The 18,626-nt window shown below is 38.0% G+C and overlaps 2 protein-coding genes across 10 annotated transcripts in view; one reads left to right on the forward strand and one right to left on the reverse strand.

The window, feature by feature from the left end:
• The window catches only part of LOC101738592 (transient receptor potential cation channel trpm), a 285,363-nt gene that overhangs the window by 202,102 nt on the left and 64,635 nt on the right, over positions 1-18,626 (reverse strand). The gene's annotated exons all lie outside the window — the stretch shown is intronic.
• Positions 5,516-10,300, forward strand: LOC101742710 (venom carboxylesterase-6-like). The gene is given in 3 exon segments (NM_001279454.1): positions 5,516-5,683; positions 7,489-8,729; positions 10,030-10,300. Coding segments are annotated over 3 exon segments (1,680 nt in total).

Genomic DNA, 18,626 nt, shown 5'->3' on the forward strand with positions numbered 1-18,626 from the left:
GTGTAGCCTGCAATTATCTGAGAAGCCTTGACCCGATCTGACACGGCATTAGATTTGCGGTGCACAACACCAACAATGTGTTCCGCATATTTTAGTATAAAGTTTCTTCCTCTCGGGAACTTCATGATATATTACCTGTTGTACCGGTAATGTACGAGGAAATAACTAAAACTAATTGTGAATTATATGAGGTGTTTTATAGATTTAAATTTTCAATGTTTTATTTATACTATGAATAGCTTTTATTTGAAGGATTTTTATGATTTTCAATTTTAGTGAATCCCGTAATATTGCAGCGCTGTTGCAGTTTCCCAGACCTTGCGCTGATAGACTGCTACTTTTTTCAAAGTCCGGACAACTGCTTGGCAATTCAATACCCAAAATGGCAGTTCAAAATTCCTTTGAAGAGTTTGTTAGCTCCCGAGCATCTGACTTCTTCAAGAAGGTTTTTGAAATAGATGAATAGAGATAGAGAAATAGATGATAAAAACTGATACCAACAAACAATGCCATATACAAAAACTTTAATACAAACTTTTTTTTTTGCTTAGATGGGTGGACGAGCTCACAGCCCACCTTGTGTTAAGTGGTTACTAGAGCCCATAGACATCTACAACGTAAATGCACCACCCACCTTGAGATATCAGTTCTAAGGTCTCAGTATAGTTACAACGGCTGCCCCACCCTTCAAACCGAAACGCATTACTGCTTCACGGCAGAAATAGGCGAGGTGGTGGTACCTACCCGCGCGGACTCACAAGAGGGCCTACCACCAGTAAACTCACAAGAGGTCCTACCACCACTAAACAAATTAGTCGGTTAAATAATGCTCCTTAATCAGTAGTTTACAGGAATCTATTGATTTAGCAAGTCGTATACGTACTGAAAGTGTAATTCACAAACGAATGGATTCAATGTTGAAGGGGATGATCATAAAACCAATATACAGTATATTTCTATATCAATCTAAAGTATTTACATCTAGCGATCAACAGTCTCTTAACGGTAGGAACGGCTTAGCTCTACCCCGGCATTGCTGAAGTCCATGGGCAACGCTGATCACTCATCATCATAAAGAAAAAAGATATTTCATGTATGTACGTTCATGTTGAAGCCATGTTATTTGTGAACACGTCATAAGTGGCTACGTATTTATTTAGAATATAATACAGCTGCCCCGGGATCTCAAACAGGCTCGCCTAACTCAATAAGAATACACCTGAGTTCTTGTCCAAGCAACGAACATTTCAAAAGAATTATAAACTAAAGCATTTCCTTTTAAAATTTGAATTCAAATTCAAAGTGTGTTTCGAAAGATTCTTTCTCCTGTATACGACCATTTTAAATTAAACTTTCAGATACAAAGTGACATCTGCTCGGGACTGGAAGCCAACAAGGTCTGGATCAAAGCCAACTGGGTCGAATAAGTAACAATTTATTTTGAGTTTAATACTTTTTTATTTTTATTGCTTAGATGGGTGGACCAGCTCACAGCCCACCTGGTGTTAAGTGGTTACTGGAGCCCATAGACATTACAACGTAAATGCGCCACCCATCTTGAGATATAAGTTCTAAGGTCTCAAGTATATTTACAACGGCTGCTACACCCTTCAAACCGAAGGCATTACTGCTTCACGGCAGAAATAGGCAGGGTAGTGGTACCTACCGGCGCAAACTCACAAGAGGTCCTACCACCAGTAAAAAGATTAAATAATTGAGGCTAATTAAAGCCCGATGGCCGTGCGTGATTTGTTCCAAGTTCTTTATTATTTAAAAAAAAACTTATTACCATCCATAGGCCTTATCTTAATAATTATTACTCATAAATTAATCATTATATAAACGTTCTGAAATTACGGAAATTGTTCACTCACTTTGAATTGCTAATTTTCCCGGGTGTCCACTTCATTTTTCCGACGAAATGAAGATCGGAAACATTTTTTTTATTTTTTTGAAGGAAGTTTCTTTAGGCGCGATGTGAGAGTAATTCAGAGCAGTTTTCCTCAGACGAGAATAACGCTTGTGTGCGGTTTCTGATTTATGAAAACATCAACAGAATTTATAATTTGCTGAGTTTATTGTTGTGAATTCCGTTTATAGCATTTGCTAACTCACATTTTCAAAATAAACTACATATAATAATAAATTTTTTTAAGTATCACGACGACTCGACCTTAGGGTTCTACGTTTATTTTTTTTCATTGCCTCTACAGGCACTAGCATACGGCCCATATAAGAGTGAGTGATCACCGGGGCTCATGAACGTCAGCAGCACCAGGGGGACAGTTATACAGACCAATGATTGCGCATTAGTGCTACTTCATAATCAATTTAATCACTGACGTAATTTACATTAATTTATAACAATTTACGTAAATTTTATTAATGGTAGTCGGACGTCTTGTGAGTCCGCACGGGTAGGTACCACCAATCTGCCTATTGCTGCCGTGAAGCAGTAATGCGTTTCGGTTTGAAGGGTAAGGCAGCCATTGTAGTGTAAACACTGAGACCTTAGAACTCATGTCTCAAGGTGGGTGGCGGCATTTACTTTGTAATCACTGAACACCAACCAGATGGACCACGAAAAAACAATCAAAAAATTATATAAATATTATATTAAATAAATATTATACATATTTATTTAATAATTAAATATTACAACAATAATAAAATAAGGCCACGCTATATTTATAAACATTAACGAAAGCAAATCATTAACTGCCCCCTTCACACTCATAAGCTAGACAGCGCGAGAGAGAGATGGGCAGACTTTTCATGGTGCGCATGCAGTGCGACGTCACGCCGCGCGCTTATCCACAAACACTACACAAGCGCAACGTGTGAATGTGTTGAACGCGAGCTACATGGGTTGTCAAGTCCCTTGCATTACCCCCAAAATTCAGGAGGACCACACTCTACTTTGATCAGCGAGCCTATTAAACTGAGCCGGCAACTAGCTAGGCAGCAGTACCGACCATTACCCCATCCGCCACCCGCCGGACCCTCCCTATACGCCGTAAGGGCCAGCATAAGGAGGCCAAAACTCCCCTTGGGGTCATAGCGTCAGCGTACTATTAGTAACTAACTTTTGCCCGCGACTCCGTCCGCGTGGAATAGGTACTTTGGCATAAGGCTAAATTTTACCTCCCACATCATTTATGTAGAAAGTGAAAATATTTTTGAATTATATAATGTTAAGGAGCTATTGAAACCCCTATTTTGAAACATTCTTTATTGGTGCTCCACTTGTATTGGAATTATTTATTTATTTATTTATACTTTATGCACAAAACAAAACTTGTACACAGGCGGACTTAATGCCATGGGCATTCTCTTCCAGTCGACCATAGGGTGGTGCAGAGATAATGCATGGTAGGTGCATTGACAAAAGAATAACAAACAACAACAAAACAAAAAAAAAAAGAACAAACTCAAAACAAAAATCTTCCTTAAAATAACATCTCAGTGTTATAGAATACACATACTACAATTCAATATACCTATGTATAAAATAGTAAAATACATACATACACATGATAACACACAATATAATATACATGTAAAGTAATAATATATAAATACACATGAAAACACACAATTTAGTATTATAGTTAAGAATGGCTAAAAGTAAAAAATATATATTACCGTGATGTTATATAGCCTATAGCCTTCCTCAATAAATGGGCTATCTAACACTGAAAGAGTCAAATCGGACGAGTAGTTCCTGAGATTAGCGCGTTCAAACAAACAAACTCTTCAGCTTTATAATAATATTAGTATAGATTTTCCGAGTATTATCCCTTAGTGTCAAATTAAACAAAACGGTCAAGAACACTATTTTTCAATTGGGCAGTGCCAAAACCTATCGGATATTAGACTTAAAAAAGCGCGTGGCACAAAACGGAACGAACCGTGCCTCCAGTATTACGACCGTATTTTTTCACGGTCTATTAAAAACAGAAACTCAATTACTGTGACTCCATCGGACGGTCTCTACTAAATTTAATTAATGGTGTCGTTTTGACGTGAGATTGACCTCGAGTGACCTTTATCGTGTTGATGACGCAACAGAAGTACGTAGCAGGCTCAATTCCGACTCCTGGATAGCACGTTGTAAACGGTTTGTGGGCTGTGGTCTTGGGAGCGCTGGTCCGAGATTGAAGCACGTATTTTTCAATTCCTAGTCTTTAACTTTTCTGTTAGTAGATTGTTTTAGAGTTTTTCGGTCACGTTGCGAGGGAAAAGGGTGACAATCTCGAAAGACTTCTCAACACCGACAAAGTAGAAGGAAAGGGGCCTAGGGGGCGTAGTCCCATGCGCTGGTCCGGTCAGATTATCACGACTTTGGAATCCAGTGTGGCGGGTAGCCATCATACAACGCAAGATAATTGACAAATGCCTGAATCTCGCTTACGACATTTTCAAGATAAAGCGCATATATACAAGTTCCGAACAACAACATTCGGACCGTCGGTCTACCGAGCAATATCACCCGCTCGGTGGAGGATCTTCCCTTTGTCGTATATATCTCCCAAACCAGCATCAATGTCGTTATCCACTGCGCGGAGGACAGGAATGAATGGAGGAACATAGTCCTAACAAATGTGCTCCGTAAAGGTCACGACCCTCAGCGCTGAGGACTACGACGCACGGAGGGAGATTGCTTTACTGGTAGAAGAGGGCGATGTGAGTTCGAACGGGTATAGGCCACAGATCTATGGCTTTCGTAATGCGATTCAGTTTGATAGGCGGTACAGCCTTTATTAGAATTGGGACTTTGAGCTCATTTCTTTTGACTGATTCGGTGGTGCGGTAGTTAGCGGCCCTGATTGTTGCGTGGAGGGTCGTGGGTTCGAATCCCACATAGTGCAAATGCTGTGATGAACAGGCTTGTTGGAACTTTGTCTGGGTGTGTATTATTTACATATGTACGTATTTAAGTAGTCAGTCTCTGGTACCTATAACACAACGAGTACTAATTTAGGGCCACATGACATTGCGTTTTCGTTGTCATTATTATTTCTTATAGTTTGTTATGTCTATGGGTCCCAGTTTCAGTGGCGGGCCGGTATTGCGTGAATTCCGTGTGCATATTATAAACACGCCCATGTAGATCAGGCAAATGACAATATTCCTTTGATATTATCTAAAAAGGTAGCACATCAAGATAAAGACAGTTTCCAACAAACTATAACGCCTTAAGGAATTGGTATAGGAGTGGATAAAGTAATGCAGAATAGAAATTACAGTAACTAATTACAAATTTCGAATATCGAATTTATCGAAATATATCGATAATTTTGAATATCGAAAATACGAGAAAGTGACGTCACCTTCGGAATTGTCAAAAGCAGTCGCACTTAAAAAGGCAACCTCAATGATAACAGTCGAAATTATCGTTCGATAAATGCTAAAGATTACAAAGCTATAGAGTCATTCATTCGCCGAGCGACCGGCGTAGGCGCAACACGTGCGTCGAGTTAAAAAAGAAAAAAACATGCGGAAAATTTTCAAAATGTTTGTTTTACTAATCGCGTTCGTGTCGTTCACGTCCGCCCAAGATAGTCTTCAAGTGAACACCACTGAGGGTACGGTGGAAGGCAGCAGAGCGGCTGACGGAGATTATTTGACTTTCTACGATATACCATACGCCGGTCCAACATCTGGAGAGAACAGATTCAAGGTAAGAAACTACACAACTGTCATAATATATTATACGCCTGTTGAATGTTAGACGTTTACAGTGTTGTCAGCTCAAACACTCAAGTAACAAGTAAATTTTTTCCCCAATTTATTTCTTGGTTTTGTTTTTTTGTTGGCAAAATACAAACACAATTTATGAGTAAAATTAAGTAGAAGTAAAATAAACATAATTAAATGTTTTCGTATTTTTTTTTTTTCAATCGATCAGTCCTTAGACCTAGGATATTTAATACGAAATATCGATTTTTTGTAACTTTTCATTTTTCTATTTAGTTGTTAGGTGCATTTTTTTCTTTTTCGCGCTCTATACGATGAATTAAATGTATGATTCGAAACAATATCTTGTACAAATATTAAATCTACAGCAAAAACTGTAGAGCTGGCATCATCGGACGTAGATAAATGTGATATTGTTGTTATAAGTAAGGCGTGGTAGTCCTGCTATCGTGTTTTTATCTTTAAGCTTAATGGCGGCCCAGCGGTATGTGCACTGAATCAAATAAGTGTTTGGCTAGAAGTTCGTCACCAAACATTTCAATATTTCGTAATATGACATTAATCTTGCAATACGGAAGAATTAAAAACATCCTAAAGATGCGATGTTCGAATCGCCAAAGCCAATAATACCATTTCCTTTAATGATGTACGTACTTATTGTCTTCCCGAATGAACTATAAATAGCGCCCCTAACGGCAAACGTAGGCAAACTGGATAAAAATTTGAGTTAACTTTTACGCTATCGAGAACGTTAAAAAACTCGCACTAAGCACACAGGTCTCGTATAACACGGTTTTGCACAACACGGTACTTTGTAGGAACGTATCTATCGTGTTATAGGAAGGTTACCTGTCGTGTTTAATAAATAAATTTGCTTAATAAGTTGGACATTTCTGCCGCGAAGCAGTACGGTGCAGCCCACCCAGTAGACCGGCTGCTGGGTGGAGTAGCCTTTACACAATCCAATTAAAACAATCATATTTCATCTACATTTAATCATATCTCTGAGCTACGTTGCTTATAGCAGAAAAAAATATATATTTAAGACGGGTTTCACTCAGTAGAGTTGCAATCTCTACTTACATCAGTATATAAACAAATCCTACTCTATCGGTGTAGATGTAGAGACGAACTCCGGTAATTATCGAAAACCAAGTGAACACTGAGATCATCTGTCATTAAAGTAATCGATTTATGACGTCATCAAAATGAACAATATATCGATTCATACTCTACTATCCATTAGCAGCATTAGGAAACGATAAAAAAAATACTTAGGTTGTTTTTGGAAACGGACTGTTTAATAAATTTTAATATGTATTATTAAAATGCAACTTTATTTTACAAAGTTTGGGTGGACGCCGTCTTTAGGCGTATTGTAAGCCCACACGGATTACTTATTTGCTTTTTTTTGCAGATACAGACAAAAACAAAACTTTACAATATACAATCAGACGTTCGCCAAATAGACGGTGTTATCCTTAAATCCATCTTCTCCTGATAAACACGCCATTGATAATATAATTTTGGAAGACTTACTATATTACATATTGATGTTATATAGTGGTATGTCAGAATGACACGAATCATGTAATATACCTGTTATTATACTAATACTATAGGTAAAGCTATATTACATGGGTGCAGATTTGTATGTTAGAGTAACACGAATCATGATTCATTCCAAATTTAATTAGCTTTAGTAGAAACAATATCGGTAACCATCTATTGATAAAGGCGATTTATTTGTGATCCCTATTTTAATAATTAACACATTAAAATTTACAGGCTCCTAGTCCGCCAACGAACTACTCTGGAGTGTATCATGCCGTCAATCGGAATATTTTGTGCGCCCAGCCCAACACCCGGGGCCTTATTGGAGTAGAGAACTGTCTGACACTCAGCATATACACGAAAAATACGACCACACCCAAACCGGTTTTCGTTTGGCTCAACGCTGAACAATACGCCTCCACCACCACACCAGTGTTCAGCTACAAGAAAATCGTCGAAGAGAACATAGTTTTCGTGCCTCTGAACTTCCGTCTATCAATCTTCGGTTTCATTTGCCTCGGTGTTCCCGACGCACCAGGCAACGCTGGTCTCAAAGACATCCTCCAAGGTCTGACCTGGCTGAAAAGCAACATCGCTGGATTCGGCGGGGACCCTAACAATATTGTGCTTATTGGTCATGGTTCGGGCGCAGCGCTAGTAGATCTGTTGACCATGTCTCCGAGATCCAAGAACCTCGTCCACAAAGCTATTGCACTGAGTGGATCTGCTCTATCACCGTGGGCAGTAGCATATGAGCCTGTACGCTACGCCGAAGTATTTGGGGGGGTGTTGGGAATCACACAGAAATCTAGAGAGCAATTAGCGAAACTTCTTCAGACTACGAATCCAAACGTACTTGCTACAGCGCTAGAAGAATTCAAATTCACAAACAACAGTCTCATATTCGCGCCTTGCATCGAGAGTCAAAATAGTGATCCTAATGAGACAATCATAACAGATGCGCCATTGAACATTTTGCGTTCCGGGAATTACAATCACGTTCCTTACATCGCCGGTTTCACGACTAGAGAGGGCACGTTGAGGGCTTCCGAAGTTGTCTTTAATAGATGGCTCGAGGGTATGGAAGCGAATTTCACAAATTTCCTTCCAGTGGATTTAGATACGAACGGAAACGCAACTGCCGTTCAAGATATAAAGAGATTTTACTTTGGCGATAGAACGATTGACATGGGAACCATCGAGGACTATTTAGAGTACCAGGGCGATACACTTATTTTATTGGCCGTGATAAGAACGGCTAGGGAACGGGGAGTAACTTCCACGAGTCCTGTGAGACTATTAGAATTCGGCTACAGAGGAACACTGAACTCCGATTGGCCCTTCAACCAGATCCCCCTGCACGGAGTGAAGCACGGTGGATTTCTGAACTACCTCTTCGACTATGACTTGCGACCTTCAGACGTTCAGGCGATGAACTCTCTTGTGAGACGTCTAACAAGATTTGCACACACCGGGTGAGTAATTTAATTATATAGTTTTAGAAGTTTCTGAAGCAATGTTGAGGAGAAAAACAACTGTTTTAATATACACGCGATCCTAAAGTCTTTAGGGACGTGTCACATTGACGACTATTTTGCATAATCGTTATTAAGCGTCTGCTTTCGATCAACAGTGTATGTACACCCTAATAATTGATTTTACGGAATTCTAATCCAGCCACGTTCCACCCTGTTTGAAACGATATAATCGCCTATCTTAATCTATTGATCCCGTAGTCGAAATATTCTCTGAATTGCCCACTTCTCTCCTACAAGGTTTCCAATCAATCTATTAAATGAGACGCGTATGTAAAACAAACATTTTGTAATCCAAAAAAAAAAAATACATTCAAAGAATTATTATTATAATGTTCTGATATTTATTCAATTAGAGGCAATCAGCAATGTAACTCGTTTACAAAATGAGCTGACGCATTAGAAAAATGTTTATTTTTCGACTTCGAGAACGTTCTAATTACGACCAGTATATAAAATACGTTGTTACGAAACTGCCATCGTTAAAATTCTCGAAAATCGGTATATTTATATAATTTTTATATCGGTATCGGTTTTCAAGAATTCTCATTATGACAGTTTAATGACATTAATGATAAAAATAGGCTGTGCGATCATCATGATCATCATAGTCAGTTACTGTAGGCAAAGCGGTAGTAGTCATTTCGAATCCTTATTTTAGTTTATAGCCTTGACAGCTGTACTCCATAATTTGCGAACAGAGACTTTTGACGCACGCATTCGTTAAGTGGGTTTTGGTAAGGGTTTTCACTTGATCAATTGAGCGCATGGGACTTCGTCCACGAGGTCTTTCACCGTTGACCCAAACCCGAACAAAAAAATTCTCGATAAACTCTGCTGGCCGTCGCGATACGTGTCCAAAATATCGGAGAATCCTGGACTATTGACGACAACCTTCGAGAGATATTAAGTTCCTTTAGGAATATATTAGATAGATAGAAAATGTTAGTTTTACTGGTGGTAGGACCTCTTGTGAGTCCGCACGGGTAGGTACCACCACCCTGCCTATTTCTGCCGTGAAGCAGTAATGCGTTTCGATTTGATGGGTGGGGCAGCCGTAACTATACTGAGACCTTAGAACTTATATCTCAAGGTGGGTGGCGCATTTACGTTGTAGATGTCTATGGGCTCCAGTAACCACTTAACACCAGGTGGGCTTTGAGATCGTCCACTCGTCAAAGCAACAAAAAAAAAATGTATTGCTTTGCGATTCTCAAAATTAAAACCATTGAAATTACAGAGAGCCAGCAAACTCGGCCGCTGCAAATGTGGTTTGGTCCGCAGTGGACAAAGCCAATTTGAATTACCTCTACTACGGAGGAAACGATGGGACTGGCTCTGTGGCCTACGTCGAAGAAGACAGGGTCAACCCGCACACGACTAGGATGACATTCTGGAATTCGACCTACGAGAGATATTACGTTCCGCCAAGACCTGTCTCCGGGGCCAACAGCCTTCTCGGCGTAGCTCTGTTTGTTACGCTAAGTCAACTGTTCTTCTTAATGTTTTAGTACTTATTCGAGACTGATTGTTTGTTTGTTATCGATAGCCGCGCGTAGTCGAATCTCGGCCAGACCGACTACATTTAAAAGTGAAAGAGAACCAACCGATTTACTTATGCCAAATTCTTCAGTTTTATTATTCTGTCACTTGAGGAATTCGAAGACTTAAATCCACTCCGCTCGATGTTAACCGCTTGAGGAAGTTCTAAATCTAAAAAACGCTTCTTTGTTTCGATTTCCTGATTATAAACACCGGTCGAATGAAATAATTCATTGATGTGACAAGCAGCTCTTTGTATAACAAATACTTTCAAATCCTTTGTTAGCCGGTCTTTGATTTGGCTTTGATCCGATCACTACCAAACTTCGCAGGATCATCCCCCAGTCTGATCTCAAGACTTATTGAAAGGTTCATTGTGATCAGTCCATCTGTTTCGGGGTCTATAGTAAACATACATTTTTACATCGACTTTTATATATGTAGATTACTGACGTGGCTGTTCAGTCCGATGGTGCTAATTGCCTAACTGGTTGTGGAGACGTAACTGTAATTGTAAAATTTCATTAATGTAGTACACAGAGTCGCGGCCACCTAGATGTACTCCTGTCAAGCGATGTGTTGGTGTCAGTTTTGGGTAGTAAATGAATCTAAGGCGGACTGCAGACCCGCGTGGATGGGCACATCCAGTCTGAATCACTATTTAGAGAAAGAGAGAGAGAGAGTATTCTTCATTGTACACCAAAAAAAAAAAAAACCGATACATTAAATACAAAAAATTAGTACATTTGTTGGTATTATCGCTAAGAGCGATCTCTCTTAAGAGTTATTTAAAGTCTTATTTAAAACTATATAATTAGATAAGAGATTACAATTTTTTTTATGTTGTATGAAAACTGCGCACAACAAAAATAAAAATACTGTATCCAAACAAAATTATCAAATGAAATGTTACTTTGTTTTAATTTTAAGGTTCGTTACTTTTTTTAGAATATAATAAAAGTATTTTCCATCAATTTTGTGTTTCTTGTGCCAGTAACGAAGATAATCAAGATTTATCGAGATCTTATTTATTATTTCGATAATTTTTATTAAATACATAATTACTGCAGATCTAATTAAAATTCCTTTCACGAATAAAATTGTTTTCGCGTTAATTATTTTTGAATCTCTAATTACTTTAGAGTTGTCCCGAAAGACTAAGCTGTCCAAATCTTTACTTATGCATTTATCTGTTATGTTCATACGATCGGCTAAAACCTACACACATTAAAATTCAATATAAATAGAAAAAATTACATAGTACTATTAAAATCACCCTTCTGGGTGTGAACACAACTTATGCAAGTTTAAATCTTATTTGAATATTTTACTAAACTATCGTCTAAATTTAAAAGATTAACCCTTTTAGCACTTAGATTATTTATTTTCACATATTTAGCAGAAATTGCTAAAGGAATTTTGAAAAAAGGTACCTTATACAAAATAATTAAAGTCTTAAGACGCGTCCTGATATTTACTTCCAAACAAACATAGGAATATTATGATAAAAGTACAATACTAATTAAATAATCAGTTAATAGTAATAATTAAATTATAACTTTTTTTCAAGTTTCTAACATAATCGTGTTCATGGATGTGTCTTCTTTTTAATTTATTCCTTAGTTGGGTGGACGAGCTCACAGCCCACCTGGTGTTAACTGGTTACTGGAGCCCATATACATCTACAACGTAAATGTGCCACCCACCTTGAGATATAAGTTCTAAGGTCTCAAGTATAGTTACAACGGCTGCCCCACCTTTCAAACCGAAACGCATTACTGCTTCACGGCAGAAATAAGCAGGGCGGTGGCCCTAATAACCTACCCGCGCGGACTCACAAGAGGTCCTACCACCAGTAATTACGCAAATTTTAATTTTTATTACACGATGTTATTCCTTCACCGTGGAAGTCAATCGTGAACATTTGTTGAGTACGTATTTCATTAGAATCGAACACCGGTGCATCGCTCAACACGAATGCACCGGACGTCTTATGCTTTAGGCCACGACGACTTCATGATTGTTAATTAGTAATACTTTTTTACGAGCATTTAAATGATTCCTAACACATCAAGTCTCATTTTTCGTTTAGAAACATAACTAACTACAACTAATTATTTTCTCCTTCTAAAGAAAATTTAAATTCTAGTAATGCCATTGTAACTATATTAAGATTGTATTATAAAATAGCTGACCCGGCAGACTTCGTAGTGCCTCAATCGACAAATAAAATAATAAATAAAATAAACTTTTGTATAAAATAAAGGTACTTAAAACAAACAAAAGGATTCCGTCCGACGGGGGACACATCAAAGGGAAAATAAAATTGTTATTTTTATTTAATTCAAAGCATTTTCATATTTATTTACCTTTGAAACCTTCTCTGGACTTCCACAAATAATTCAAGACCAAAATTAGCCAAATCGGTCCAGCCGTTCTTGAGTTTTAGCGAGGCTAACGAACAGCAATTCATTTTTATATATATAGATAAAATGCTTAAAATTCCAAATATATTGTTTCATTTTATACTCACCTACTCTCTACCCTTTAAATTCTGTTGTAAACTCGATTTGAATAACTTACCTGAAATGAAAAATAAATCACTTTAAAACTAATTATTCATATACATAATTATAATTAGGAACAAATCACTCACGGTACATCCGTTATTTTTGTTTTCATACGGATATCTTTTAATTTTATTTTATCCCTTTTTTTTTAGCATTAACATGCTTCTCTCCATACTACGTTGGCGGCTCAGTCATATGTCAGTATATATATGCAGTTATATAAAGAATTTTTGGTTCATCGATACTAACACGTTTAAAAGATAAAATTATCAAGGTCCAAATATTAGGACCTTGTAAATTGAAAATACATACTGTTATTGTTACTTTGGGTATTCTTTCGCGTCATAAATGAAGGCCTTCGAAACTTTCCAGACGATTGCTACTAATTTGATTAGCGATTTCATTGCCCGAGTTAGATTTACACGTTAGAAGGTTTGCTCTTTGTCTTTTTAACACGTTTTAGTGGCATTTATTCCTGTTGTTGTTGAGTGGGTTCGTTTGAAATATCTAGCTATTCTTTTTTTATTCTATTGCTTAGATGGGTGGACGAGCTCACAGCCCACCTGGTGTTCAATACGTACTGGAGCCCATAGACATCTACAACGTAAATGCGCCACCCACCTTGAGATATAAGTTCTAAGGTCTCAGTATAGTTACAACGGCTGCCCCGGCCTTCAAACCGAAACGCATTACTGCTTCACGGCAGAAATAGGCAGGGTGGTGATACCTACCCGCGCGGACTCAAGAGGTCGTACCACCAGTAACAAAAGTTCTTGTCGTGAAGAAGTCTGTACACTTGCGTCCACGACCCCTAAATCTCATGTTCAGTGGCGAAATACAGGTTGTGATGCGAGGTTTCGGATAATAGTAAAATTTCGGATAAAGTAAAAACCGCTAATCTTAAACTTAAATCTAAACAAATATATTTTTAAGATTTATTTTTGCCTTTTATTTTTTTCTTTTACATTGTCATTCTATTATTTCGGATGTTTTGAGTACTATAACAGTTTTTGTCGTCCGTGGTGATATCGAATACGAAAAATAAGCAAGAATAAGCCTTAAATAAGTTTTAATTATGACATATTTTTACTATACAGTTGCTTGCTTACAAGGAGCCTATTTTGAAATTTCTAAAATCATTCAAACAAATTCATACAGTCAGACGCAAAAATTTAGGCGGCAGGTGTACAGAATTACGTCTAGACTGAACTTAAAGCACTAACAAATGCTAAAGGTGAAAAGCATTTAGTACTAAAAGCAAAGTAGAGCTAGAGATATTGCAGACGGCATTTGCATATTAATTGGACTTAGTTATGCGTGAAGTTCGAATCTCAAGCTCGAATCTTGTGGTTTAACAATATTTGAATACGTTTAATTTATTACTAGATGCTGATGAGATTTTTGATAACGCCATCTTGTTGTGGCTTTAAAGCGGTCAGTTGGCCTCAATTAAGAAAAATAGTATTATTATTCGCCAATAGATGTCGGGAAGAGTTGATTATTGAAAACTCGAATCATCATCATCATTATCCTGCCCTTCTCCCAGTCACCTGGGGTCGGCGCAACATGTTTTCTCCTTCCATACTCTTCTATCATATAGCATTTCTTCGCTTACTCCCCTCTTACCCATATCGTCTTTCACACAATCCATCCATTTCTTCTTAGGTCTACCTCTTCCTCTATATCCTTTCACATTCATAGTTAACACTCTCTTAACAACTTCATTTTCATTTCGTCGATTATTGAAAATAAAACAACATTTTCCGAAAATAAATCGTAGCTAGATCGATTTATCGGCCCCGAAATCCCCTGCATACTAAATTTTATGAAAATCGTTGGAGCCGTTTCCGAGATTCAGATTATATATATATATATACAAGAATTGCTCGTTTAAAGGTATAAGATAGTCCTAATCAACGGTTTAGAAGTGATCAAAGATGTTCAAATACATGCGGACGGCTTCTTTGATTTCTTAAAGGGCGATGGTCGTAATTAGTTTTAGAGATAAGAGCCGAGAACACTTTAGCGTCTCTTTGGAATCAAAGCGAATCGGTGTTCATAAGTGTTGTGCGATAGCTGGATAATTGAAATATTGTTACATTTGTTATATTTGTTTTGGGTGAGATTACAGTGAATATTTTATAGATACAGATATTTTTTTTAAACATTAAACATATTATGTCAAACCAAGTGAAACAAACCGCCAGAACTCGAGATGCTACTAATCCGGTATGCGTGAAACGAAACTTAAAAGTGTAGAAATGTTTTATTTTTAATAGAAAAATACACGTCAGATAGGAAAATACTTAAATCGACAAATAACACCTTAGTCGTCCGTGACCATTTTTCGCCACCTTATCCCACTAGATGGGGTCGGCACAGCTAATTTTTCTCTTCCATTCTCTTCTATCAGCCGTTATCTCAACACTCACTCCTCTCTTTCTCATATCGTTATTCACACACTCCATCCATGCCTTCTTCAGTCGACCTCTTCCCCCTCTACCTTGCACTGTCAGAATCAATATAATAACAACAATGTACGAAAAGTGTGTAGTGTAGATAATATGCAATGTTGCCTATTTGCAATATGACGTGTATGCATGTGCGATGTGGGGCGGCGCTTCTGCGAGGGCAGTCGTTCGCCTACCGCCAGCTAAGCAAGGTGTGCAATAAATGCCTAATATATCATCAGTATTTTATTGAAGAACCCAACGAAATATTACCAAACAGTTGACCCCGACGACAAACTTTAAAAAAAAATACGGCAAGTAAATTGTTAATCATTTAATTGGTAGCATTGGTTGGGTTGGCATTTATTGCAGACCTTGCTTAGCTGGCGGTAGGCGAACGACTGCCCTCGCAGGAGCGTCGCCCCAGATCGCACATGCATATATTGCAATATGCAACATTGCATATTATCTACACTACAAATGGTTACGTGGTGTGAAGACTTCCGAAGAATGGCCGGAAAGAGGATGAGGAGAGTTGAAGACCGGGCTCAGTGGTGTGGATTGGGAGAGGCTTATGTCCAGGAGTGGATGACTGTGGGCTGATGATGATGATGTTGAAAGAACGAAATATTAAATCGTAAAAATAGTTTTAATTATGAGTTTACTGGTGGTAGGACTTATTGTGAGTCGGAACGGGTAGGTACCACCACCCTGCCTATTTCTGACGTGAAGCAGTAATGCGTTTAGGATTGAAGGGTGGGGCAGCCGGTGTAACTATACTGAGACCTTAGAACCTATATCTCAAGGCGTTTACGTTTTAAATGTCTATTGGCTCCGGTAACCACTTAATACCAGGTTGGCCGTGAGCTCGTCCATCAACCTAAGTAATAAAAAAATATTAAATTATCTCACGGTTAAAAGGGCACCGAAGCTCATATAAATCGCGCCTAGACTGCCCGTGAGCATTAAGAGACCAGCTCGTCATAATATTTGATATGTTTTACCAAGTCTGTTCCACTCTTAGCCCTTTTAGAACTGAGTTTATTTTTTGAGAAGAAATTGCAAAATTATTTTTGAATAAAAGGTACCTTACAAAATACTTTAATTTAAAAAAATACAAAAATCAATGCCAAATTTACAGCAAAAATTCTCTCTCGAAGGGTTAATACCCGAAACACCTATAAATCAAGACTCATAATTCCTAGGAATTTAAATAAACACGTCCGTACCAGTCTAATACCTATTTTCAAACTGCGCTATAGTCGGTATTCCGATGCTCCGGGTATTCCGATGCTCCGCACTTTATACGCATAATAGAGTCGATCTATCGACGGCTCGCGCTCGAAGAGTTAATACCCGAAACACCTATCGATCAAGACTCATAATTCCTAGTAATTTAAACAATCAGGTCATACAATCTACGGAGAGCGCTCAATCCGCTTATCTAAATCGCTCCTATTCCGCGTCTATATATCGCGTCTATATCAGTGATATACGTCTGCAATACCAGATACGTAAACACGAAGCGCTTTGATCTGTTCCGCCGATCGCGATTCATAATGATGCAGTTCCAAACGAATGAGTTGTAAGTGCTTAAGTGAATATCAAAAAGAAATTCCAGATCGTATGTCTAAAACGTGCATTGCTGTATCGTTTTCGATACTGCGGAACGTTTATTTTCATTTGAATGTTTATATTCATGGGCCGCTTGAAGTTTCAAGGTCAGCTGTGGACTGTGGAGTCAGCTCTGGGTGTTTTTGCCGCGCGGGAATTGTATGCACTGGTACAAGAGATCCTGCTCCTTACATCGTTCACTTTAATTCCTATGATGCTGACTACGACGTGACAGTTTTCTGTTGACAATAACCCTCTAGCAAGCTCGATTCCCGCAACGCGAACTACCTTGGATTCTAGAGCCAGTGAATTAATTGGCTGAGTGCTTAAAATGAAACTGACAAATAAAAAAAAATCGGGTATATGACTTTCGATATAAATGTCTTTGGAGAAGTAGCTTCTTCTCTACCTCATGTCGTGTAATTACCATTACTCATTGATATCAGCGCTCAGCAAAACAATTGGTTCAGCTAAACGCATTTAATTTCTTTCCATCGCAGAAGTAATTCGTGATCTTATCTGATCATCTTCAAAAGTCTCGCCATAAAACTTCAAAACCATAGACCTTGGAACCTAAGAAATTCCAAGATTCTGCTCTTGGATGAACTTGGATGATACTCTAAATAAATTTTATGCATTACATAACAATTGACATTAACCAAAACAATTTGCCCTTGAACATCGTGACGTCATTTGGGAATGCTGATGAAGTCTACGGAATTGTTCAATGTTAATTGTAGTCCAATTATCGTAATCGACGCATTACGTTACTTAGTTTAATTAGGTGAATGTTTTAAATAATTGCACGGACCATTAAACGAGCGACGATGTCATGAACGTAATTGAATTTAAATTATAAACATTTATTTCTGAAATTTTGCAAAAGCAGTACAGTGTTTATTGAAAACAAAACATATTTATGATATTCTTTTCTGTCCGCGAGAAGCTAGAATAGGCCCTTAAGACTACCAACGAATAGGTAGGAAAAAAAAAACACGTGTGGCACTCGGAGACTGCCGCGATAAAGCTATTGCATAGCATTTTTTATCAACTTATACAATTATAATTAGACAATAATAATTTAATATTAAAACAATAATAAGACCACGCTATATTTATTATTAACAAAGGCAAAACATTAACTGTCCCCTTCACACTCATAAGCTAGACCGCGCAAGAGAGAGATGGGCAGACTTTTCATGATGCGCATGCAGTGCGCGTATTCATAAACACTACACAAGCGCAAAGTATGAATGTGTTGAACGCGAGCTACATGGTAGGCGGAGTGGAGGGGTGTTAGGTTTTATTTTCGTTACGGAATTTCTTGATTCGGTCGCCGCGCTCAAAGTCCGCGATAGCTTAAAAATAATAAACTTTAATCCTAAACCGAATTCTAAGACACATTTCTCAAAGCGCTCGTTAAAATTATGAACAGTTTCAAAACTTTCCTGAGCTCACGAACTAGTGTACACGTCAAAGAGCAATTAGTAATAATTACACATTAACTCCGGGTGCTTCGCTTCACATTACTTCGTCTCAGTGCCGTATGTCTGCCAAGGAGATCAATTAGGCGCTTGGTTCTACATAGATCGTGCTGAGGACGTGGCTTAGAGAGGTCAGACGGATCATTTACAAATCTGTCATATTATGGCAAATAGTAC

This window comes from Bombyx mori, chromosome 19 (genome assembly GCF_030269925.1).
Source record: "Bombyx mori chromosome 19, ASM3026992v2".
Taxonomy (NCBI): domain Eukaryota; kingdom Metazoa; phylum Arthropoda; class Insecta; order Lepidoptera; family Bombycidae; genus Bombyx; species Bombyx mori.